Source organism: Gorilla gorilla, chromosome 9 (genome assembly GCF_029281585.2).
Source record: "Gorilla gorilla gorilla isolate KB3781 chromosome 9, NHGRI_mGorGor1-v2.1_pri, whole genome shotgun sequence".
NCBI classification, from domain to species: domain Eukaryota; kingdom Metazoa; phylum Chordata; class Mammalia; order Primates; family Hominidae; genus Gorilla; species Gorilla gorilla.
Window position 1 is genome coordinate 8,779,145 of NC_073233.2, and position 24,105 is coordinate 8,803,249.

Sequence of the window (24,105 nt, forward strand, 5' to 3'; positions counted from 1 at the left end):
CACTTGCTGCAGAGCCTTCTCTTGTTCTGGGACTCCCAGAAAGCAGACAGCATTTTAGGTCATTCCTACATGGGTTTTCCTACCCATGTTTTCCTACCTACCCGTGGGTCATATGACCCATGTTGCAAAACATTTTGGAAAAGGCAAAACTATGCAGACAATGAAATGATCAGTGGTTTCCAGGAGTCAGTGGGGAGGGAGGGAAGAATAAATGGAGCACAGACGGATTTTAGGGCAGTAAAATAATCCTGTGGGACACTGTAATAGTGGAGATATGCCATTACACATTTGCCCGAACTCACAGAATGTACAACAAGAAGAGTGAACCCTCATGTAACCTGATCAATGACTAGGTCAATATTGGTTCATCAATTGCAAAGATGTATCACGCTAATTCAAGATATGAATAATAAGGGAAACTGTGTGTAGGGAGAGATGCTAAATGAGGACTCTCAAATATGCTCAATTTCTCTGTAAACATGAAACTGCTCTAAAAAATAAAATCTATATTAAAAATTAAAGCTTTCACCAGATCAATGGCTGTAGACCAGGTGTCCGGGGATGCTTTGATTTGCCCTGGTGATCAGTAGTCATATCTGGAACAGCAGTTGCAATTGGAGTCCTGGTTAAGTTTACCAGAATTCACCGTCCTTCTTTCTCCAGGACCCCCCTGTCTTCCACACAAGCCAATTAGACTAGTGGAACGAGGCTGCAGTGGCGGTCACCACCCTGCATCTTCCAAGTCCTCGATGGCGGCACTGACCTTTGCGGTCCCTCCAGGGCTGCAGGTTGCTATTGACTGACAATTTTTCTAGGCAGAGTTCACCCCAATGGCTTCCACTTGGCCTTTCCCACCATAGTAGCCCCCACCCTCAGGTCAGGGAACAAATGTGGGGGCTCTGCTGGCTGCCACATACCTCTGTTTACTCACCCATCTGAGGCTAGGGAAGTAACCTCTGCACCCACCGAGAGTTGGACCTGAGCTAGAACTCCGTGAGCACACTGACCTCCATACGCCCCTCCTCTGACTATTAGATCCGATGGGTGTTTGTGTCCCCAGGAGTGGGTGTCAGGTTAGAGTTAGTGTCCAGTAATCCCCCTGAGTCTGATGATCCCCCTTTCCAGACTAGCCACCCCAGCAAATGGCTGCAGGTCCCTGAGGGGAGACTGGGGGAAAGAAGAATAATGTAAATTTGTAGGAGTATGGCAAGGTCCTTCCTCAGGGGCACCCAGTCCTCCTTCACTCAGGCACCAGGAAAGGGAGGCCACCCATTGCTCCAGCTCCCGTGGCACCGTGAGCCACCGGCCAAGGCCACAGAGCTCCATGGGCTGGACTGTTCCAATCACTGCCAGTGCCAGTTGCCATCTCAGCCACAGGCCCGGGGCCTCGTGGCCACCCCCCGCTGGGCTGTGCCCTGCCCTCCTTAAAGACCGTGAGCGAGCTCCCAACTGGGACACCCCTGACCAGCTCACTCTTCTTTTGTCTGCCCTGGCCCTGATGCTGGTGTTTCAGATATCAGAACTCACCTCAAACCACCTTAAGCAGAGATCACTCCGGCTGACGCAGGATTGCGGCCCACATGTGAGGGACCCTCAGGCTGGGCAGCATTGGCTGAGCCCCCACCGCACCTTCCCTCCCACCCTGGGGTCCTCAGCCTCTGCCCAAGGCAGGGGGGACACTGCTGGCAACTGGTCACCCAGAGAGCATGGGCTGCAGGGATGGCCCTGAGTAGGACACACAGCTCCCGAGACCCATCACTGGGGACACAGGGGGTCCTGCAGCCAGGGTGTCAGTGTGGGGACAGCCCAGCAGACCCCAAGCCACCCACTGAGGTTGCTTCTCAGCGGAGCACCACTGGTGGGCTGTCAGCTCCTGCCTGGGCCCCGGTCTCTTGCCCCTGTCCCACCTCCCACCTGCACGGCCTCCAGCATTGCCCAAATTCACTGCCTTCACTCCCAAATCCACAGAGGTGTCTCATCCAGGCGGGTGAACACTCATGTGTTGGGAGGCTGGTGAAGCCTGGCATTGGAGGGCACCACCCATCTCCCTTCTTTGTCTCACTGCCTTGAAACACCCCACATCTATCACCTCTGCCCCCGAGGCTCCCCAGGTTCACCCCATGCCAGCCTCAGCCCAACAAGGCCTGTGCTTCTGACCAGCACCGCTGGGGTTCTCAGGGCATCTACCCTTTCTGCTGTAGCCCACTGTCTCTAAACATATTTCACACGTTGCTGGGGGCAGTGTGTGTGACTCACTGCTCCCCAGAGCCAGCCCAGAGCTGTTCAGTAGACATGAGGTGAGTGAATGAATGAATGAATGAATGAGTGCTGGGAGCTCTCTCAGTTAGCTCCAATCTGCCATAAGGAAGCACTGCAGGCTGGGCATGTAAACAGCAGGTGCTTATTTCTTGCAGTTCTGGAGGCTGGAAGTCCAATATCAAGGTGCTGCTGATTCCAGTCTTGGTGAGGGCTCTCTCCCTGGCTTACAGATGGCTGCCTTCTCTCTGTGTCTTCATACAGCTGTCCTTCAGTTCATGTAAGGAGAGAGAGAGAGAGAGAGAGAGAGAGAGAGAAGAGGTAGCCCCTAAATGTCTCTTGGTATAAGGGCACTAATCCTATGGGACCAGGGACCTTCATGTCCTCATCTGTCCCTAATTACCTCCCAGAGATGCACTTCCTAACACTATCTCATTGGGGGGCAGGGCTTCAACCTATGAATTTTGCAGGAACACGATTCTGTCCGTAGCGAACGCTGACACTGAATCCGCCTCCTAAAGCCTTCTCTTACCATATTCCTCACGCTGCTCAAAGATCCTCTGCAGCCTTGTGCCCCTCCCAAGGGTCCCTGCACCTGTCCCAGAGAGAGGGCAGCCTGGCAACGGGCCTGGGCCCTGACCCTTGAGCATCGGGGTCTGGCCTGAATGGGGATGGGCGTTCACTTCTAGGTTCCTGAGAGAGGCAACACTGCACCTTTAAAGGTGTCAGGAGCTCACTGCCCCAGCTGGTCATGAAACAGTCTCTTCATCAAGGGCTAAATAAAGCACGCTGACCACCAGGAATGGGGCAGGAAGCTTCTGCCCTGCAGGCTGCCTTGTCTGCACAGGGAGTGTGGGGACCATTAGGGGGAGGGTCCGATGTGCATTTTTCTGCCAGCGGGACCTTCCCCTGCCCCCAGTCCTGCCCAGACCCAGGGGGTCACTCTGAAGGCATCTGGCTCTTACCCCAGGCATCTCCTGCCTCTGCCCCACTCCTCCACCCCCACGGGGTGCCGAGTCTCAGCCCAGACTGGGGTGGCCCAGGCAGGACAGCAGGCTTGGTGGTGCCCGGCCCCACATACTAGTGGGTGGCACAGCGTGGATGTGGATAGAGACGCCTCCCCTACAGTCTGTCCCTGGCATCTGTGACGCAAGTGTGGGGTCCCTTTAGACTCCCCTGGGAGACAGCTGTGTCTATGAAGGGGCAGCCATCCCTGGGTCCCCTCTGCCCTCACTGAGGGCAGAGCCTAGGCTCCTGGGGGGTGGGAAGCAGGGTGCCCCTCAGTGCCCACTGGAGTTGGCCAGCGGAGGCAGCAGCCCACGGCACTGAGAGGGAAGGCCCGGGCAGCCATGCCCCAGAACCTCCCTTGGTTGGGAGCAGAGCAGTGCCCAAAGCCCAGAACCCAGTTTGAGTATGGTCTTGGCTCTCAAGGGACAGGCCAGGGTGCCTCCAGGGGAAGGGGGCTGCCCAGGCAGTAGGGGTTCAGAGGTCCCCTGGGGCCCACCCAGCTGACCCAGGCCTAGGGTAATCCAGAAGGGGAGCTGCCCTCCTCCTCCCTGGGCTCAGGAGAGGCTGCAAAGGCAGCTCCTGGGACGCGGATTTCAGAATCAGGGCAAAGGACAGACATAAGCCAGATTCAGGCGCCCGCGTGGCCCCCACACAGGTCTCTTCAAGCTCCAGGCCCCACTCGCTGGGACGCAGGTGGGAAGCTCTTGAGTGCCTCCCCGGTGGGAGGGGCCGCGCTCACAGACAGCACAGGGGCCCCCAGGCTCCAGGCCTCAGAGCCCGGCTGCTCACCTCTGATGGACAGAAAAGGGTCCCTGTCTCAGGAAGGTAGAGGCTGCCACCTCCTGGCCCGAGGACACAGCTTTCCAGAGGAGGGGCCTGCTTCTAAGTCCAAGTCCCATCCCAGCCGGATAGCCAGGGGCAACTGCCCAGGTAAACTGAGACAGCAGCAGCAGGCAAGCCAGTGCAGAGCTGGGTGATCCACAGGTTCATGAGCGGTGGCAGGTGGAACAAGGGCGCCATGGGCGGAGGGTTGGGCAGCTGCAGGTGGCATCATTGAGCCAGGGGCCTCCTGGTGGCTAAGGACATTGTAGAGTGAGCGGGCGCACCTGGGACCCAGGAATTCACAGGAAGGAGAGAGGAAAAAGGAAGTCCCTGGCGGGTAAACACATATGCATGCACACACATCCACGTCTGCACACGCATCCACGCCTGCACACGCGTCCACGCCTGCACACGCATCCATGCCCAATCTCTTCCCTGGAAATAAAGCCAGGGACCCTTAGGCCGGCTTGCAGTGGGGCCCAGCCCTTAGGACAGGCTCCTTGGTGGGGTAGGGGTGGGGGCAGCTGTCCTCCTGGGCCAGCTCCTTGGGTCTGAACCCACTGCTCTAGGGGTCTTCCAGGCTCCCAGCGGCCAGCACCGCCTCTAGAGCAGGTGGGCAGGGGTGTGTGGGGTGGGCAGGGGTGTGTGAGGGTGGGCAGGGGTGTGTGGGGTGGGCAGGGGTGTGCGGGGTGGACAGGGGTGTGTGAGGGTGGGCAGGGGTGTGTGAGGGTGGACAGGCGTGTGTGAGGGTGGACAGGCGTGTGTGAGGGTGGGCAGGGGTGTGTGAGGGTGGGCAGGGGTGTGTGAGGGTGGGCAGGGGTGTGTGGGGTGGGCAGGGGTGTGCGGGGTGAACAGGGGTGTGTGAGGGTGGGCAGGGGTGTGTGAGGGTGGACAGGCGTGTGTGAGGGTGGGCAGGGGTGTGTGAGGGTGGACAGGCGTGTGTGGGGTGGGCAGGGGTGTGTGGGGTGGGCAGTGGTGTGTGGGGTGGACAGGGGTGTGTGGGGTGGGCAGGGGTGTGTGGGGTGGACAGGGGTGTGTGGGGTGGGCAGGGGTGTGTGGGGTGGGCAGGGGTGTGTGCAGGGGTGTGTGGGGTGGGCAGGGGTGTGTGGGGTGGGCAGGGGTGTGTGAGGGTTGGCAGGGGTGTGTGGGGTGGGCAGGGGTGTGTGGGGTGGGCAGGGGTGTGTGGGGTGGGCAGGTGTGTGGGGGGTGGGCAGGTGTGTGTGGGGTGGGCAGGGATGTGTGGGGTGGGCAGGGGTGTGTGAGGGTGGGCAGGCGTGTGTGAGGGTGGAAAGGGGTGTGTGGGGTGGACAGGGGTGTGTGAGGGTGGGCAGGGGTGTGTGAGGGTGGGCAGGGGTGTGTGAGGGTTGGCAGGGGTGTGTGAGGGTGGGCAGGGGTGTGTGGGGTGGACAGGGGTGTGTAAGGGTGGACAGGGGTGTGTGGGGTGGGCAGGGGTGTGTGGGGTGGACAGGGGTGTGTGGGGTGGGCAGGGGTGTGTGGGGTGGGCAGGGGTGTGTGAGGGTTGGCAGGGGTGTGTGAGGGTGGGCAGGGGTGTGTGAGGGTGGGCAGGGGTGTGTGGGGTGGGCAGGGGTGTGCGGGGTGGACAGGGGTGTGTGAGGGTGGGCAGGGGTGTGTGAGGGTGGACAGGCGTGTGTGAGGGTGGGCAGGGGTGTGTGGGGTGGGCAGGGGTGTGTGGGGTGGGCAGGGGTGTGTGAGGGTTGGCAGGGGTGTGTAAGGGTGGAAAGGGGTGTGTGGGGTGGGCAGGGGTGTGTGGGGTGGGCAGGGGTGTGTAAGGGTGGAAAGGGGTGTGTGGGGTGGAAAGGGGTGTGTGGGGTGGGCAGGGGTGTGTGGGGTGGACAGGGGTGTGTGGGGTGGGCAGGGGTGTGTGGGGTGGGCTGGGGTGTGTGCAGGGGTGTGTGGGGTGGGCAGGGGTGTGTGGGGTGGGCAGGGGTGTGTGGGGTGGGCAGGTGTGTGGGGGGTGGGCAGGTGTGTGTGGGGTGGGCAGGGATGTGTGGGGTGGGCAGGGGTGTGTGAGGGTGGGCAGGGGCGTGTGGGGTGGGCAGGGGTGTGTGGGGTGGGCAGGAGGGTGTGGGGTGGGCAGCAGCCTGCACAGTGGCTTCCCCTCAACAAGCCACTTCCTCTTGCAGAGGGGATGTTGGGGTGGGAGGGTGTGGCTCAGCCAAGGGCGTGGGGGTTCCACCGGCTCCCTGCCCCCGCTGGTGGGGCACAGTGAGGGGGGCTGTGTCAGACCTGGTCTCTGGAGGGCCAGCCGGGGGTTCCCGTCCACCTGTCAGGGGGTTCGACGCCACTTTGAGATGACAAGTGAGGCCACCTGGGCACAGCGCTGGTGTGAGAAGGTGCCCATCAGGACAGGTCAAGAACCGAGGCCCGCCCTGCTCCGAAATTCTTCAGACCTGATGAAGAGGTGTCCCAGAAGCGGGTGGTGCTCCAGGCCCGCCTCACCAGCTCCAGGGAGGTCAAGGTTGGAGAGAGACAATGCTAGGGGTGAACCAGACATAGCCAAGAGCAGCTCATCTTCCCTGGAGAGGACGGGCTGGCCACTTGCACAGCCCGGGGGCCTCCTGCCCCTAGACCTGGTACCTCCACTCTTGTTGCCACCCCTACATTCATACCTGCGCCCCAGTCTGAGCCACACCTAGGCCCCCAGCTGAAGTGACACTGTGGGTGCCAGGCATCTGAGGTCTCCACAAGCCCCCACAGACTCAGGGTGGGAATTCCTGGGGGCCAGAGCTGCAGAGGGTGCTGCCTGGGGGTGCTGGGCTGGACGGGGGTCCTGGTTCTCTCTCCGCAGAGGGAGGGAGGCGGTGGCCTGAGCAGTTCCTCCAGCAGCGTTCCTGAGCGGGCGGCAGCTGGGCCCTCTTCCCACAGCCACGCTGGGGTTGCCATGCCTGCAGGTCTTGGGGCCCCCTCCCCCTCGATGAGGTCCTGACCAAATGTAGGAGGAGCAATTCCAACACCGAGGGGCGAGCAGAGCCGCCTGTTAGCACTCCTGGGAGGGCCCGGAGTGGTCCCTGAATGGTGGATTCACCTGGAACATTTTCACCCTCTTCAGGCCCACCCTGCCCCAGAGGCCCACGGAAACCCTGCCTGTACTGGGGCCGCAGCGCTGTCCCCGCCCACACGTAATTACACGGCGCGGTGTAATTGCAAATTCGAGGTTTACAAAGCCTCCCCCTGGAGGCCCCACGTGAGTGTGAGCGAGGCCCCAGCCTACCCCTGCGGCCCCAAGAAGGCTCTGCGACAAAATATCCATGAGTGCCGCCCACGAAGGCATTAAAACCAATGACCTTCTCAAAACTTAAGCTGTCACAGGGCATTTCAAAGGGTGTTTCCTAAGAACACCTCAATAATGATGCTCCAAGGAGACCCCATCCAAATTCCTCCAAGGATTGCCCCCAAGGCCCAGTCCACACTTGCTCACTCCCAGGACGGGGAGCTCACCTCCTCCTCCCCAGGCGCTGTCTCCTCCGCATCCCACACCTGGCCCTGCCCATGACTTTCCCCCTCTCAGCGCTGTCCTCAGTGGCCACACCAAGAACGAAGCCATGTCTTCCTGGGAAGGGCCTCAGATGTCAGCAAATGCCCTGGTGTCTTGGGCTGGGCTGGGGGCACCAGGGTGAGGTGGTGGGGGGAGCCAACCTCACTGCCCCTCCCCTTCCTGCCTGCCCTTCTTCCGGGGCACCCAGCAGCTCGGTCCTAGGGCAATGTTGACAGATAGACAGAGGGGTGGATGCAGCCTACCTCCTGGGCAGTGAGCTGCGGTCTGAGGCCCCTGCCCAGCTGGAAACCACAGGGAGGGGAAGGGAGGGGAGGAGAGGAGAGGAGAGGAACCGTCATGGGGCCTTGGAGTCGAGTCAGGGTTGCCAAATGCCAGATGCTGGTCACCTGCTTCTTTATCTTGGTAACAGGCAGGTCGGGCAGGAGTGGGTGGTGGGTGGGGGTGAGCAGGGGTGAGGGGTGGCAGGGCCTCAGCACAGGGATTACCCCTCCCCTGACACACACACCAGCCCTACTGTCCCTGTCCTGCCCTTGCAGACATGTGTCTGGGGCTCCTGGTGGCAGACAGCCGCAGGCAGTGACCACCATGAGCAACCCTGTCTCTCCTCCTGAGGGGCAGCACAGAGCCTGGAGGAGGCCTGAGTGGGGCCGAGGCCTGGGGCGAGCTGGGGTGGAGGGGCACTGGCTGCCGGGCTCCAGGGATCTTCTCCCCTTCCTGCCCCGGAGGGTGCTGGCACAGGGGTGGGGCTCACTCCCACTCCATAGACACAATGATCAGAGGTCCTGGGTGTCTGGGGAAGCTGGGCTGTGTGTGTATGCGTCTACCATGTGGGGGTGCCTGTGAGTGTGCTGGGGCGTCTGCAGTGAAGGCCTCCTGAGACCACTCCACGGAAACACCGGGAATCCCTGCAGCTGAGCCTGTCTCTCACGGGACCAGGAAGCTGGAGAGAGCCCCAGCCCTGCCCGCTGGGGCCGAGCTCCCTGCTCCTGCAGCAGTCCCGTGCCCCACACTCTGAGTCTGCCCTATCCACAGCTGCTGGGCCTCTCTGTGGCCACCATGATGACTCTTACCTACTTCGGGGCCCACTTTGCTGTCATCTGCCGAGCGTCCCTGGAGAAGAACCCGTACCAGGCTGTGCACCAATGGGGTAAGTGAGGTCCAGGCCTGGCTTCATCGGGAGGGGCCTCGGGTGCAAGGGTGGCTGGTAGGAGCCCAGCTGGATATCTCACAGCCAGAATGGTGCCAGGCCCTGGGCAGGAGCCAGAGGTGGTCAGGGGCAGGGAGGGGCTGCCCTGGAGTCCTAGCTCCCCTGGGCAGGGCCTCGGGTCTGGGTGACAGCCAGTGTTCCTGCCTGGTTCTCGTGCCCCACAGGAGCGTGGGCACGGTGTGGGTATATGTCGGGCAGGGTCAGGACCTGGCTCTGTGCGGTCAGGGCTCAGTCCCAGGCAGACGCCACCTGGACTGGCCTGGGGCCAGGCACAGCAGGCCCATGAGGGCTCCACATGGCTGATGTTCCACTCAGGACCTGGGACGTGGGTGGGGAGGGGGTGGGGGCTGCTCTAGCCAGACGCCTCCCTGCAGGGACTCAGCAGCGACTTATCCAACATCCAGAGAGCGGGAGCGAGGGCCAGAGCCTGCTGGGGCCACTCAGGGGTAAGGCTGAGGAAGGCCCCTTTAATGAGGGGATGCCGGAGCTAGCCCTGCAGGGGACTCTCAGGCAGGAGCTCAGGGGGCCCAGGAAGGCTGCAGCCCGGTGGGCAGATGTGGGGAAACTGAGGCCCAGGAGGTCAGGGCTGCTGCCTTAGAACCCAATGCTTTTCCCCAAGTCCTAGGACCAGGGCCTCCCTGGAGGAGGACGCCTGGGGCCCAGGTCCAGGTCCGGACTGATAAGATTATAGCTCCAGTCCGGCCAGTTGTCACTAGGACATGGCAGGAGGATGCCTGGGGCCCAGGTCCAGGTCCAGACTGATAAGATTACAGCTCCAGTCCGGCCACTTGTCACTAGGGCATGGCAGGGAGCATGTGGCTTCCAAGATAGCCCCACAGGCAGGGAGGGCAGGGAGGAAAAGAGGGAAGGAGGGGCAGTCCCCCAGGCTGAACGAGTCCCACCTCCCTCCTCCTTCCCTCAGGGCCGTCTGATGGAGAGACAGGCCCATTCAGAGCCCCCCGGAGTCCCTCACGGCCCCTGACTCCCAAGTTAGATTTCACACCCAGGCTGTGTGCACACAGGACCTGTCCTGGGCACCCCTAACCCTCCTCCTCTCTCCTCCCAACCAGCCTTCTCTGCGGGGTTGAGCCTGGTGGGCCTCCTGACTCTGGGAGCCGTGCTGAGCGCTGCAGCCACCGTGAGGGAGGCCCAGGGCCTCATGGCGGGGGTGAGTTCATTGTGTTCCCAGATGCCCAGGCCCCCAGAAAAGAATCAGAAAGGAGTGAAGAGCTGGCAGGGCTGTGTGCCACCCCCACACCTGAGTGACCAGGCAGAACCAGAGGCCCCAGGGATGCTGGCCAGCCGAGACCCCCGCGTCACCCCCACACCTGAGTGACCAGGCAGAACCAGAGGCCCCAGGGATGCTAGCCAGCCGAGACCCCCCACCTGGGTAGCCAAGGCCCCTCCACCAGGCCCTACCTCACCCTGTCATCTACACGCCCAACAAGGGTTCCTATAGGAGCTCTGAAAGAGAGAGACGGCCCTCCTGACCCTGGGAGCTGTTTCCAAAGTCCCTGGGAGGGTCTGGTTCTATTGCCCAGCAAGCTCTGGGAGGGCACTAGGAGCATCCCATTTCCTGTTCGGAGGAGGCCGGGCCAGGCACAGGAAACGCCCCTTGAGCTCTCCAGCCTGGGTTCTCCCAAGCTGCACACTCTCCTTCCCAGCTGCTGGAGGTGTCTCCCCAGCCCCGAGGTCCCATAGGCCCCTCCACCCCACCCCATAGCAGTGGCCTCTTGTCACCCTCATTCCTACTCCTCCCCATGGGCTTCTGTCTTGGTCCCTGCCAGCCCTCGAAGGTCATTGCAGACCCCACCTGGCGGCAGCCTCCCCACGCCTGTCCTGCCCCTGCTAGGCCCACAGCCCTCCTCTCTCACCCCAGCTGAGGCAGCTCCTCCCTGGCGCCCCGGGCTCCCACCTGTCCCTCTAGCCTCCCGTCTCCCCTTTCCAGCCATGAGGAGCTTGTGCTGGGGGCTTTGCTTCCCTGTTTAGCCTGTGAAGCTGGACCACTCTGGGGGTCCCTGAGGGCAGAGCCTCCTGGGTCCCCAGGGCTGGCAGGGTTTTCAGCTCAGCCTTCAAGTTCAGCAAATGCTTGTTTAATGACCCTGGTTTATAAATGTCTCCAAGAATAGGAATAGAGTCCCTCCTGGAGCTGCTGCCGGGCCAACCAGCCCTGGGTGGGCCCACTGGGGGCAGAGGAGGACCCAGCAGCTCCAGCACTAGCCAGGATTCCTGCTCCGGGGCACACGAGCATGGGCAGTGACAACCCCGGCCTGTGCTATCTGGCTTCAGGGCCAGGTGGGAGGCCCCAGTGGGGAGATGACAAGGCAGGTAGTCTGCCCCCCCACCCCAGAGGGTGTGTGGCCTGCAAAGGGACACCTGGATGGAAGAAAAGGCTGGCAACAGGGCCAGGTCAAGGGGTCCAGGTCAGAGCTGGAGGCCCAGAAAGAACCAGCGCTGGGGCTGCAGTACCGTCCACCAGGGGGTGCCATGGTGCTGGGCTTGAGGCCACATATGCAGAAGCCAGCCGCTGGGCCACGGGGCTCCTGTCCCAGTCACCAGCCTTTCCCACCCTACCTTGCCCCCCCGTGCACAAACCAGTCTAGCACCCTCATCTGTGGCCAAGGCGGTCAGGGAGCACCTGGGCTCGGGTTCTGTGTCCCCAGCCAGCCCCAAGGCCAGGGTGACTTGACATGTGGGTCAGTCCTGTAGAGCAACCTGGGAGGCCCCCAGCTGGATGCCTGCACTGGGCTGGGGTCCTGAGGACACTCCAGTCCCAGCTGGGTGGGCTCCAGCACACCTCCCAAGCCCCAATGCACTTAGACCCGGCCTGGATGGTGAGCTCAGCATGGCCACAGCAGGCAGCTGGGAGACCCCAGTCAAGAGACCTGCCCCGTTGAGCTGCATGCATGTGTGTGCATGAAGGTGAACCTATGTGTATGTGTGTGCAAATATACATGTGTGTGCATGTGCATGAGTGTGTGTGTGCGTTTGCAGGTGCCTCTGTGTGTGTGTGTGTGTGTGTAAGTATCTGTTACCGGTCTTCACCTGCCCCTGTTGCCATACGGGTGTGGTGTCTGCGTGTTGCATCTGGCACATCTGTATGTGTGTCTGCACGCATGAGCACAAGTGAAGGGGCTAGGGAAGGGGAGCAGGGAGTGGAAAGATTTTTTCCAATGGGCTGGGCGCCTGGATGCTCCCCACAAAGCCCCTTCCTGCCTGCCCCCACCCCTCCGGCCTCTCCCCTAGCTGGCCTCTCGCACAGGAAATGAAAGAGCTTGCTGGGCTGAGAGAGCAGAGCTGGCAGCGCTGCCCAAGGAAGCACATTCAATTCGCTTATGTATCTATTTATTTATTTCCATTTAGAATGAGGAGAAAGAAAATGGCCAGGGCAGACCTGACCACCCAGCAGCCTCTGATGGTGAAGGCCCTGGGGAGGTCTGGGTGGGCCCATCCACCGCCCAAGATCCTCTCCGCGCGGGAGGTTGGTGGTGGGGGGAGAGAGAGAGAGAGAAAGAGAGAAAGAGAGAGAGAGGCCGTGGATTCTCTTTCTCCTGAGGAATGAAATGGTTTCTGGAAAATGCTGGTCTCCTGAGCTGGCTCAGGGCCTGAAGCCTGGGAGGCAGCATTGAGTGATAGCTTCCAGATGGGGATGGTGGCCCTCAGCCAGCAAGGAGGAGGAGGAGGAGGACGAAGAAGGAGGAGGGCAGAGGAGAAGGAGGGAGAAAGAGGGAGAGGGAAGAGGAGGAAAAGGAGGGAAAAGGGGGGAGAAGGGAGAGGGAGAGGGGGAGGGAGAGGGAGGGGGAGGGGGGAGAAGGAGGGAGGGAGAGAAGGGAAGAGGAGGGAGAAGGAGGGAGGACAAGGGAGGAGGAGATGGAGGAGGGGGAAGGAGGAGAAGGAGGAGGGGGAAGGAGGAGGAAAGAGAAAAGAGGAAAGAAGGTAAGGAGAAGAAAGACGGGGAGGGTGGAGGGAGGAGGAGGAAGAGGAGGAAGGAGGAGGAGAGAGAAGAGAGGAGGAGGAGGCAGCTCCCAGGCCATCCCCCATCAGGCCTTGCAGCCTCCAGGGCAGGCAGGAGGGCCATGGGGAGCCGCCAGCGCCCTGTCCCTGCAGGGCTGGAGGCCCCATGCTCGCGCCTGTGCTTGGAGGCCAGCAGGGCTCCCCAGCTCTTTCCACGCCCCTCTGGCGCAGCTTCCCCTGGCATGCCAGCGTTGTCGCTGCCCACCTGCCAGCATGTGTGGGTCTCCGTCTATTCCACGGGCACCCATGCTCCTGGCATCACCCTGAATGGGGCCCCAGGGTTTGAAGGGCCCAGACCCAACCTGCTCCAGCCTGTGGACCACCCAGGCGGGCACAGTGCTGCCTGAGGGGGCTGGCGTTTCACCAGGGCCTCAGGACTCCTGGGGGAGCTGCCTGGTCCGTGGCTAGACTCACCGTCAGGTACTCCAGGTCCTCAGGGCACCAGCATGAAGGCAAAGGCGGCTGCCCAGACCCTGAGTGGGAGGACATCCCCAGGGTTCTTAGCCTGGGTGACCTCTGCCACCATCCATAAAACTGTATCGGGGGCATCTGTATGCTCTCAGAGGAGGGGTCTCTCATGTTCCTTAGCTTCCGCAAGGGGGCTCTCAAAAGCCTGGAAGCCTTGACCGAGAGAACAACAGGCAAGTGCCGGGGGCTGGTGAGCAGACGTTTCCACCAGAGAACGCCCCACTCCACGACTAGGGGCACGGGCATCAGTGAGAGAGAGGGGACAGTGGTTGGCCGGGCCATGGAGACCCAGGCAGAGTATGGAGAGAAAGGGAGGTGAGGGAGGTGAGCTCAACTGCAAAGAGAGAGGCCATAGCATCCTGAGCAGGCACCACACCTGTCCCAAGCCTCTCCAGCACTGGGCTAGCTGGTGGCTTGTTTCAGAAAAGAATGCAAAACAGAAGAGCCTACAGCACCGGCCCTGGAGAGGCTCAGGCTCGGGGGAGACTCTGCCCGGCCCTGTCCAGGTCCATGCCCCTCAGGAAGCAGCCCCAGTGGGCAGAGGTCTCCATCTTCTCAGGGGCGCCCTGCCCCTGCTGGGCAGGGGTGCAGTGTTGCCATCAACAGGCCCCTGGGGGCCAAAATGGGAGAACAAGGGATGAATTCCCAAACAGCGCCGGGGAAGGGGATGGGAAGGTGCTATGGAACCCACGCACCCAGTGCTCACGCTCTTCCCAGGCCAAGTCTCCCTCTCAGGCAGTGGGGAGTGGGACTCAGACCCACACCTCAACCAAGCATCCTGCTGGGGGCACAGCCTGAGGGCACTGCCCTGCCCAGGCCTGCCAGGCCCCACCAGGCCCCTCAGTGACTGCCCCCACCCCCGCAGTGACCACCCCCCCACAGTGACCGGCCCCCCGCAGTGACCAGCCCCCCACAATGACCAGCCCCCAACAGTGACCAGCCCCCCATAGTGACCGGCCCCCCACAGTGACTGGCCCCCCACAGTGACCGCCCCCCTCCGCAGTGACCAGTCCCTCGCAGTGACCAGCCCCCAACAGTGACCAGCCCCGCTCTGCCGCCAGGGCTTCCTGTGCTTCTCCCTGGCGTTCTGCGCACAGGTGCAGGTGGTGTTCTGGAGACTCCACAGCCCCACCCAGGTGAGCACCAGCTGCCCCTACCCTGCAGTGGAGGGTCCCCCAGTAAGCCAGTGGGCACCTGGGGACTGGGGAGCAGTCCTGGGAGGAGCAGCCCCAGCTTCCAGGCTTGTGCTGACCGGGTGGGGTGGGGGAGACTGCAGCCTGGGTTCCCTCTGCCTAAGGCTTCAGGGAGGCCAAGCGCTGGAGGTGGGTGAGGGCCAGCAGCTCCCTGGTGGGGAGGGACCTATGCTGTACCCATGCCTTCACCCCAGTCTCATTTTCTTAAAGCCCCTCAGCCCACCCCCTCCTGAGCTGATGCCCCTCAGGTTTGAGGGAGGGAATGAGGAGGAAGAAGAAGGAAAGCCACTGGCTTGGCCTTAGGGGTTGACTAGAAGGAGCAGAGTGTTCCAGAAAATGAGACCTGAGGGCCAGCGCTCCTGATGGAGGCCTGGTAGGGCAGACAGTGCCAGTGGGGAAGGGACCTGGAGACCCACGGACTGGGGTGTCGCAGCCTCCACCCCCTCCACGGAACAGCACCCACCCTTCCGTCCTGGATGCTGACCTGCCTGGAGGAGGGTCCAGCCTAGCTGACCGTGGGCAGGGGCCAAGGGCGTCCCCGTGGAAAGGCCAGCAGCTTGCAGAGGAAGGAGGCCTCCCTGGCCCAGCAGAGAATGAGCTCGGTAGCAGAGCCAGCCCCACCTTCCCCTTGAGAGCCAGACCTGGTGAGAGCCCCCAGGGCAGCCTGGTGGCACCAGGGACAGCCACGGGTAGGGTCATGGAGTGGGGCAGGACAGCCTGGCAGGTCACAAGAGGTGATTTCTTGGAGCCCTAGCTGGAGTCCTAGTGGCCTCGTGTATTCAAGTGCCTGGTTGCCCAGGGCCCTCAAACACAGGCTTGGCCATGAGAGATACCGAGGCTGGTAGCAGGCAGGTCCTCTGGCTGAGCTCTGCAGGGCACCTGCTGTGCAGTTTCTTGAGCTGTGCTGGCAGCCTGAGTGTGGTGGTCCCCACCGTGGTTTGCAAATGGGGGGACTCGGGCCCTCTGGGGATGGGGGGAGCTCAAGGTTACCCTGGCAGTGCCGGGGCTGGATGGGGGCTCCAGGCTTACGACAAAGGCTCTTGGCCCCAAAGTGCCCACCCACCCCGGCATCATTTGGGATGGACCGCCTGAACCAGGTGGGAGAAACACCATTTTCTCAGGCCCAGAAGGATCCCAGAGGGGCTGAGCCCCCAGAAGAGGGCTGTGGCTTTGAGGATTGGCACAGTAGTCTTACCAGGGTGGTGAGCTGGGCCAGGTCCGTGTTTTGGCCTCACGTTTCCTGTCCACTGAGGGGTGGTCTGGCTCATTTGAGGTCTGGGTCACAGTGTGGGTGGCCGAGGTCGACAGCTGCCAGGGTGCCCAGGCTCGTCTGGGGCAGCTGCAGCCCATGCCCCATGCTTCTGTGTGTTTATGGCTCTGATTGTGGAGCCATAATTCTGGAGGGGAGAGGGCCATACAGGGGCCACAGGACAGAACGCAGCTGGGGCCTGCTCTCCAGGAAGGGAAGGGGGTGCAAGAAGATAGATGCCCCAGCTGGGCTCGCCTATGTCCTGTCCCAGCCCCAGGCAGCATCCCCCCACACACATGGTCCTTGTCTGGCCTGTGCGCCCAGCTGCCCTTCAGGGGTCAGTTCTCAGGGCCTTGCCTGACCCCAAGCAGGGGACTGGGGCTTCCTCCTGGGCCTCGTCCCCATCTGCCCCTGCCAGTGGGTCTTGACTTCCGGCATCATCCGTGTCAGGCCTGGTGGCCTGGGTGAAGGAGCTCTGAATATGAAGTCAGTGTCCTTGGGCCGCCCTTGGGCAAGCCACTTTACCTTCCTGGGCCTCAGTTTCCTTTTCTGTGAAGGGAGCACCAAGATCCAGGGGCTGCATGGGTGGGAATGGCCAGGTGTGTGCAAAGACTCTTCCTCCTCACCTGCGTGCCTCCTGCCGTGCCCCGTTGCCCAGGCTGGTCCTCCAGGACATGGGACTCGCTCGAAGCTGTCCTGGGTGTGGATGGAGTAGCTTTGGTGCCAGGGCCCGGGCCCTGAGCAGGAGGGGCGGCTGCACATCCCGTCTCCTGCCCTCCACCCTCAGGGCCCACCAGAGCCGAATGGGCTTCAACCTTGGGCTCCCTGTCCAACAAGGTCCTGCTGGCAGCCTAGACAGTGGCAAAGGCCAAAGGCCCCAAGCTGTTGGCACCAGAAACGTCGAGGTGAGAGCCGGGGGCCCAGAGCCCAGCCCGGCCCATTCACCCATTCCCCCTGTCCCTCCCCACAGGGCCGCTGAGGTGTCCTGAACACAGGGTCAGGGTGACTCATGTGGTGCCCCTGCGGATGGGAAGGCAGAGGACAGAGGAGGGAAGGGACCAGCCACATGCCCTTGGAGGTGCCCTGTGGCCACAGACCCTGGCCCAGAGCTGAGAGTGGGGTGCCCCTCCACCTCCCCAACCCTTGCCCCAGGGAGTCCTGGCTGCCACTTCCCTGGGATGCTCATGCGGGCAGGAGGCGTGGACCGGGCTTCAGGGATGAATGTGGAGCTTGAGGGCTATTAATTACGTTCTCCTCGAGGCCTGCGAGCCACTTTGCCACAACCCTCCGCCTGTCCCTGGACGAGTCTGCATCGGGAATAATTCATGCTGGAATTAAGTACAGCAGTGTGGGGTGCAGCCTCGTCCTCACAGTCTGGCCCCACCCTGGAGCCACTTCCCTTCCTGGATCCTCCAGCCGCCGAGTGGGCTCAGGCCAGAGCCGGCTCTGGACTTGTGGGGCTGGTCCACAGGCCTCCGACAGCTCCTGGTCCCCACCTGCCGTTCAGGACCTGTCTGTACCTTCCTGAGCACTTTCAGCAGACACAGGATGGGGTCGCCAAGCCCAGGCAGACACCAGGGAAGATCTGGTCATGGGGAAAAGCCCCAGCAGGGACCCCTGGCCCTCAGGCCTCAGTCTGGGCAGGGGCTGGAGAAACATATAGTAGGACGGGTGGGTCCAGCAGCCGGGAATTCTGTGCTGGCCCTGCTGCTCCAGGTCTTTGTTCTGAAGCAACCCCCGTGCACCGGAAGATGGAGCTTAGTGCGTTGGTACCTGTCAGGGAGCACCTTCCCCCAGGTGTCCTGAGAAACACAGGCCCCAGGCTCCTTCAGAGCCCCCAGAGCCTGGAATGGAGACAGACAGTGAAGCACCACCTAGGAGCCCAGGCCCCGTGGAGAGTGGCCGGCCCGGCCTCCAGGGCCCTCCAGGGCCAGACAACCGGCTTTGGGTCAGGAGGCCTACCTCGCTGAGCTCTGCTTCCCCAGTCGTGGGGAGAGCTGCTTGGCAGAGCCAGGCAAGGCAGGAAGAGCCAGGCAGGGCAGGCAGGGCAGGCAGAGCCAGGCAGGGCAGGCAGAGCAGGCCCCTCAGCTACTAGCAGGAGTTGTCACTCTCGCCCATGCTGTGGTAATAATGACACCTTGCTCACAGCCTCAGAGGCACCTGTGTCCTCCTTGGGCCATGGCAGGCACCTGACAATGGGAACAGTCATTGGAGTTGGGAGGGAAGCAGGAGGGGAGGTCCGAGCCAACCCCAGGCCCACTCCGCTGGGCCTCCAGTCCTCACCAGGACCTCCACCCATGAGGACACAATGGCCAGGCCAGACTCCACCCCCATTTCACACTCACAGACGCTGAGGCTGAACAAGGCCCCCGCCCAGGCTGACAGTGGTGTGGCCAGCTTGGTGCCTGCCCGCCCCTGGGCACTGCGGGGAGGACAAGGCTGGCTGAGTCGGGGATGACTCACGGAGAGTGGTCTGACTTTTATTAGCCATCAATGGGAGGGATGCATTAGGGTCAGGAGCCAAGTTTGGCCTGGAAAGTCCATCTGACTCCTGTTGGGGCCTCCAGGCTTGGGCAGGGCTGACTGAGAGCCTCCACTGCCCACTGCCCACCCAGTTGGCCGCTGTCAGGGCCTGCCACGGGGACTGGGCCCCAGTGCAATGAGGACCGCCGTAAGCCACCCTTCCTTTCTGGAGGGCAGGTGTGAGTGGCTAGAGCGGGCCTGGGGCTTCCATCCTCCCCCAGCCCTTTGGGGCAGCTGCTGAGCACCCCTTTCATGTGTCTTGACTGTCAGCATGGCATTTGGGGGAGAACTGAGGGCCTCTGAGGCAGGAAGGAGACATCAGAGGGCAGGGTCCTCAAAGAGGGCCTCGCCCTGTGCCAGGAGACCAGCGACTCCTGGAGCAGTCACAGAAGCCTTCCTGTAGGAGGCGAGATTCCAGTTTGTCTTTGAAGGAGTAACTTGGCAGGGGAGAGCATCTTGCTTAGGAGGGTGGAGACATGAGGTCCAGGTGTTGGTGGGGTGTGGAGCGCAGGCAGCACATCCAGCCAGGCCCTGTCACCTTCCACCTTCTCCACCACCTGCCCCACAGTGGCCTCGTCCACCCAGATCTGGCCTCAGGTGCCCAAGGCTTCTCTGGTCAAAAGCCTTACCCAGATCCCAGCTGCCCGGGCTTCCAGAAGGCAGCCGGGTGATTCTTGGGAAAGACCTAGAATCCCCAAGCTTTTCGGGAGCTGAGGTCCTGGCACAGGGTCTCTCAAGCCTTTTCCACCAGGCCCAGCCCCATCCCCCATTTCCAGGTCAACAGTAGCGTGATGGAAACTTCCGTGGGCCAACCTTGTAAGACCACAGCGGAGGCGGACGCAGAGCTTGGCCTCTGCTTTATCCTGCAGGACCCTCTGGGGGCAGGAGGGCCACTCTGACGGCCGTTGTGTGAAGACCCCATCGTTGATGTTGGGAAGCACTGTGACTGGCTGCCCAGGGACCCAGGTTCCCCTTTGGGGAGATCCACCTGCTACGAGGAGGGCGGTGCTGGGACGTCACTCAGCACTAAGGGCCCACTAGCCTTTGGGATGTCGTGGGGAGGGGGCTGTGTCCCTGGATCTCCCACCAGGGCCAGGACCTCCCTGTGGTCTCTCGGTGCAGGTGGAGGATGCCATGCTGGACACCTACGACCTGGTATATGAACAGGCGATGAAAGGCACGTCCCATGTCCGGCGGCAGGAGCTGGCGGCCATCCAGGACGTGGTGAGTGTGGGGACGGCTGGGTGGCAGGGCGGTCAGCTTCTGCTTGGACTGCAGTTCAGAGAACAGGCGCAGGGTGGCCAGTGAGAGGTCTGGCCAGGCACCAAGGGGGTTCCAGGACACAGGCCAGAGTTGCCCCTCAGGGCTGGGGGCAAAAGGCTCCCACCCTCTGTCTGCCCAGGACAAGGCCGCCTACCAGATTCTCGAGGCCCAGTGCAAAATGAGAGGGCAGGGCCCTGTATTCAGAAACACTGAAGGATTTCAAGAGCATTAAAGCAAATACGGGGCCAAACATAGTGGCTCACACCTGTAATCCCAGCACTTTGGGAGGAGGTTGAGGCAGGTGAATTACTTGAGCCCAGGAGTTCGAGACCAGCCTGAGCAACATAGGGAGACCTTGTCTCTACTTTAAAAAAAAAAAAAAAAAAAAAAGCACATACAGCGCACAGGCCCTGTGAGCAGGGCGGGGAAGCTGCCTGGCTCCAGCAGGTATTCTGTCACCAGCAGGCAGGCAGCGCGGCTTGAGAGAGCTCCCCTGACCAGGGCCCGGCTGCGCAATGGCTGGCGTCCCCAGCAGAAGCAGCTGCAATACCCGTAGCCCAGCTCTGGCCTGCAGGGAACCCCACCTGGATCCTTGTGGTGCCTCAGTTTCCCCATATGTGCTGCCCGCCTCCTGGGGTCTCCGGAGCACATCACCACTCCCTCCCTTCTGTTCCTGTAGTTTCTGTGCTGTGGGAAGAGGTCTCCTTTCAGCCGTCTGGGGAGCACAGAGGCTGACCTGTGTCAGGGAGAGGAGGCGGCAAGAGAGGTGAGGGGGGGACCTGGATGCTGGCCAGGCAAGACCCTCGGGGGCTGGACACCCTGGGGCCCAACCCCAAGACCCAGGGCCATCCTCCCACCCCACCCCTTGGCCTCCCCAGACCCTTGGGACCTGCCGCTGAAGGGCTCAGGGAAGGTTCTGGTGTGATCGGAGGCTAGTTAGGGTTCATGGTACGCCAAGCCCATTGGGTGGCCAGGCTGGGCTCAAGACATAAACACAGGCCCCTTTGCCCAGCTGGACGCAGGCCCCATGCGCCATTCACTCCTTCAAGCCAGTTCCAGCCTGGGGACTTCCCAAGGCCAGCTGAGTCCACAGAAGCCTCTTGGAGTGCACCCATGAGGGCTCTGTGCCAAGGGCTGCAGGGCTGGTGTGGTGGGCTCTGTCTAGGGGGAAGGGTGCAGGCGTCCTGGGAGGCATCAGAAGGAGTTGAAGGGTACTCAGAGGAGGAGAAGCGAGGCTGGAGGGTCGGTGTAGGCCAGGGTGTGGCCAGGGCTTCAGCAACAACAGAGCGGGGCCCAAGGCCAGGAAGCCTTTCCTCCCCAGGGCCCTGGGAGAGACTGGGCCCTCCCCTCTTTCTCCTGGTGCCCGGCAGCCCTCCCCCAGCCCACCCTGCCCCCTCCCTGCTCCCGTCATCGCTCCCCTCCCCTACTGTCCTGGAAACAAACCCACCCTATCTCACAGTGGGAGGCACCTGGCGACCCTCCAAGAAACAGAGGGGAGGAGAGCAAATGGCTGGAGGCCTGGTGAGGGGTGGAGCCACAGCCCAGGCTCTGAGGGCAGAAGGGCTGGCGCTGAGGACGGTGCTGGGGAGGGACCAGTGGCATCGGGGGCAGGGCTAACAGTCAGGACCCCTGTGCCACGCAAGGAGAGACCCCAGGTCCCCCGACTGAAAAGCAGGAGCGAGGGCCTGCCTCGAGCACCCTTGGGATGGCAGGGCCATGGGCCCGACTGCAAAGCCTCCTGGGGAGCCAGAAGAGCCAGCACAGGCGGCAGGCACGGAGCCACCCAGATGGGCCGGCATGGGTGGGAGGGAGGCAGACCTGCCTGCGGGGGACAGGAGGGTGAGCCCTGAGACCCTGCGGAGGCTTCCACAGGCCGTCCCAGTTGCCACCATCTCCAGGGTTCAGAGACAGGCCTGCCACCTCCCTTTTCTGAAAAGATGCCTCTGGGCGCCATGCCCTGGGGTGGCACTGGAAGCCCGGGATGGAACCAGGAACCTGAGACTGTGCGGGGACCCCCCTCACACCCCTCCACCAGCTGGCTTCCTGCCCTCCCTGTTAGCCATCGCCCTCTGGTCACCAAGGTGCTGTGCCCGGCCCTGGGCTGGATGCTGGGAACCCAGAGTGAATTAGAAGTGGCCCGGCCCAGGGGAGCCAACGTGTGGCCCAACATGGACGCTCAGGACAGCTGGGAGACAGCACCGGCCGGGCCCAGGGCAGTGCCAGAGTGCCCACAGAGGCCAGCCCTGTCCCACTGGGCTTCACCTGCTCATGCTGCCTTTCCCTAGAGCCCTGGGGGCTTCCTAGGAATGTGCCGCACCTGCCGCCCTGCTGCCCTGGCATTGGCCTAGGTGGGTGCTGCAGCTCCATGGCCCCACAGAGGCCGCTTGTCCAGGCAGGGAGGGCCACTCAGGGCGGGTACCATGCCTGCTGCCCTCTCACAGGACTGCCTTCAGGGCATCCGGAGCTTCCTGAGGACACACCAGCAGGTCGCCTCCAGCCTGACCAGCATCGGCCTGGCCCTCACGGTACCCTCTCGCCTCCCTCACTGCCCCTTCCCACCTCCTGCCCCTCCCCACCTCCTGCCCCTCAGCCTGCCCAGCCCCCGACTCAGATGGAAGGGTGACCCGGGACAGGATCTCTGGTCTTGAGCCTCACTGGCTGCCAACCTCAGGGAGCTGCTCTGCTGTGACAGTGCCTGCCTCCTACAGCTGGGCCGCCCCCTTACACTGCAGAGTCCTGATGCTTCCTGGGGAGGGGCGCCCGCACCCTGGAGCAGTGGGGCAGCCGTGGGTGTCTCCCTCCCAGGTGTCCGCCTTGCTCCTCAGCTCCTTCCTGTGGTTTGCCATCCGCTGTGGCTGCAGCTTGGACCGCAAGGGCAAATACACCCTGACCCCACGGTAGGGCCCCCTGCCTGCCCCCACACCCTCTGGAAGGGTTCTCCAGCTCTGCTCGAGAGGCATCTGCTCTGCCAGCTGCTAGGAGGGAGCCCCGGGACCAAGCCCCAGGCTGACACTGTAGAGGAAACGCTTTGGGGGTGGCTGAGCACCACGGTGGGGTGGGAGACCTGGAGAGTTTCCAGACCCAATGCACTGCACCCCATGGCCCACATGGGGACCCCCTTTGCTTACCCCCAGGCCTTGCCAAGACCTGGAGATGGATGCTTCTGGGCCTCCAGGTTACAGCCCCAGGCCAGGATCTCTGTGCTTGAATACCCCAGAGCTCCTCATGCTTAGGGGGCAGGGAGGGTCCAACCCGCAGCCAGGCAGCTCTTCCTGCCCCCACGGAGCCTGGCCCGTCTCTGCCTGCCATGCCCATTAACCCACCCACTTGCTCTTCCTGGCCATCCAAGCCCCCATCCCTGGGTCCTCTGCATTCTACAATAGCCTCACAGTCCCCTCTAGAACATTCCGCAACAGCCTCACAGTCCCCCTGGAACATTCCACAGCAGCTCCATAATCCCCTCCAGAACATTCTGCAACAGCCCCATGATCCCCTCTAGAACATTCCACAATAGCCTCACAGGTCCCCTGTAGAACGTTCCACCACAGCCCCATGATCCCCTTGCTCCTCAGAGCATGTGGCCGCCAGCCCCAGGAGCCCAGCCTCTTCAGATGCTCCCAGGGTGGACCCGCACATTGTCTCCACTCCGAAGCAGTTGCTATTGGTCCAAGAGGATGCTCGGGTAGTCTTCGGTGGCTGCATGAGAGTGATGCTGCGCCTCTGCCCCTCTCCTGCCACCTGCCTGCCCACAGAGGTGAAGACGCCCCTGCTGTCAGCCCTCATGGGATCCCTGAGGGGAGGGTCCAAGCTGTGAGGAGGGAAGGGAGTGAAGGCCCAGCCAGAGAGCCAGGCTCCATTGGGAACAGATGCAAGGGTAAGGGGTAGCTCACCAAATCCCTCCATGGGAACGGGCTGGGTGCAAGCACAAAGGAAGCCACACTGGAGGCAGCAGCCCAGGGCAGACTGCAAGACACTGGTGGTCCACGCCCTGGAGGGCTCCACCCAGACACAAGCTGCACTGGTTTTCTATGCTGCGTAAGAAGCAGCACGGATGTAAGGACTGCAAGCAGTGCCCATTTATGATCTCGCAGCTCTCCAGGGCAGAAGTCGCGGTGGGCTCAGCGGGTGCCCTGAGCGGGGTCTCTCAGACTGACGTCAGGCCTTGGTGGGCTGCACTCTCACCTGGAGGCTCCGGGGAAGCATCTGCCTCCAGGACCATTCAGGCTGTTGACAAGTCAACTCCTCATGGCTGTAGGACTGAGGTTCCCACGTCCTTGTCCCTGCTCCTGTGGTCCCTCCACCTTCAAACCAGCAATGGTGCATTGAGCAAATTGTGGTCAAATATACATCACATAAAACTTACCATCTTAACCATTGTTAAGAAGTGTATGGTTTGTGGCATTAAATACATTCACATTGTTGTGCAACCATCACCACCATCTATCTCCAGAACTTTCCATCTTCTCAAGCTGAACCTCTGTCCCCAGTAAACACCAACTCCCATTCTCTGCCCCGGTCCCTGGCACCCACCATCCACTTTTCGTCTCTATGGATTCAGCTGCTCCAGGAACCTCATATGTGTGGG

General features: G+C 62.1%; 2 protein-coding genes across 4 annotated transcripts; one reads left to right on the plus strand and one right to left on the minus strand.

Annotated features, from left to right (window-relative positions):
• Nucleotides 1-227: 227 nt before the first annotated feature.
• Nucleotides 228-7,651, minus strand: C9H11orf21 (chromosome 9 C11orf21 homolog). Its single transcript, XM_019035710.3, has 5 exons — nt 7,546-7,651; nt 6,498-6,582; nt 6,334-6,427; nt 4,054-4,333; nt 228-2,525 (listed from the first exon to the last, which is right to left on the minus strand). Exons 1-4 carry the CDS (start codon nt 7,649-7,651, stop codon nt 4,082-4,084), a joined length of 537 nt encoding a protein of 178 aa, XP_018891255.1. The 3' UTR covers nt 228-2,525; nt 4,054-4,081.
• A 151-nt stretch (nt 7,652-7,802) lies between these two features.
• On the plus strand, nt 7,803-23,953 carry TSPAN32 (tetraspanin 32). 3 transcript variants are annotated; one of them, XM_019035709.4, is made up of 10 exons: nt 7,803-8,005; nt 8,636-8,750; nt 9,881-9,978; nt 14,354-14,428; nt 19,380-19,481; nt 20,200-20,286; nt 21,962-22,045; nt 22,326-22,417; nt 23,093-23,274; nt 23,612-23,953. In XM_019035709.4, exons 1-10 carry the CDS (start codon nt 7,835-7,837, stop codon nt 23,671-23,673), a joined length of 1,068 nt encoding a protein of 355 aa, XP_018891254.3. In that variant the 5' UTR covers nt 7,803-7,834; the 3' UTR covers nt 23,674-23,953. The 3 variants fall into 3 exon arrangements, with proteins under 3 accessions (XP_018891254.3, XP_063566953.1, XP_055211130.2); XM_063710883.1 differs by lacking the exon at nt 20,200-20,286 and having other exon boundaries at nt 7,903-8,005; XM_055355155.2 differs by lacking the exon at nt 20,200-20,286 and having other exon boundaries at nt 7,903-8,005; nt 23,093-23,953.
• Nucleotides 23,954-24,105: the final 152 nt, after the last annotated feature.

What these genes read in the sequence shown, in the direction of transcription:
- C9H11orf21 (XM_019035710.3), bottom strand. Translation starts at nt 7,651, where the DNA reads ATGGCTTCGTTCTTGGTGTGGCCACTGAGGACAGCGCTGAGAGGGGGA. An exon ending in CAGCGCCTGGGGAGGAGGAG is followed by an intron (nt 6,583 to 7,545) that starts GTGAGCTCCCCG and finishes GTTCACCCCTAG; the next exon opens with CATTGTCTCTCTCCAACCTT. An exon ending in GCTGGCCCTCCAGAGACCAG is followed by an intron (nt 4,334 to 6,333) that starts GTCTGACACAGC and finishes CTTAGCCACCAG; the next exon opens with GAGGCCCCTGGCTCAATGAT.
- TSPAN32 (XM_019035709.4), top strand. Translation starts at nt 7,835, where the DNA reads ATGCAGCCTACCTCCTGGGCAGTGAGCTGCGGTCTGAGGCCCCTGCCC. An exon ending in TGGCGGCCATCCAGGACGTG is followed by an intron (nt 19,482 to 20,199) that starts GTGAGTGTGGGG and finishes CTGTTCCTGTAG; the next exon opens with TTTCTGTGCTGTGGGAAGAG. An exon ending in AAATACACCCTGACCCCACG is followed by an intron (nt 22,418 to 23,092) that starts GTAGGGCCCCCT and finishes CTTGCTCCTCAG; the next exon opens with AGCATGTGGCCGCCAGCCCC.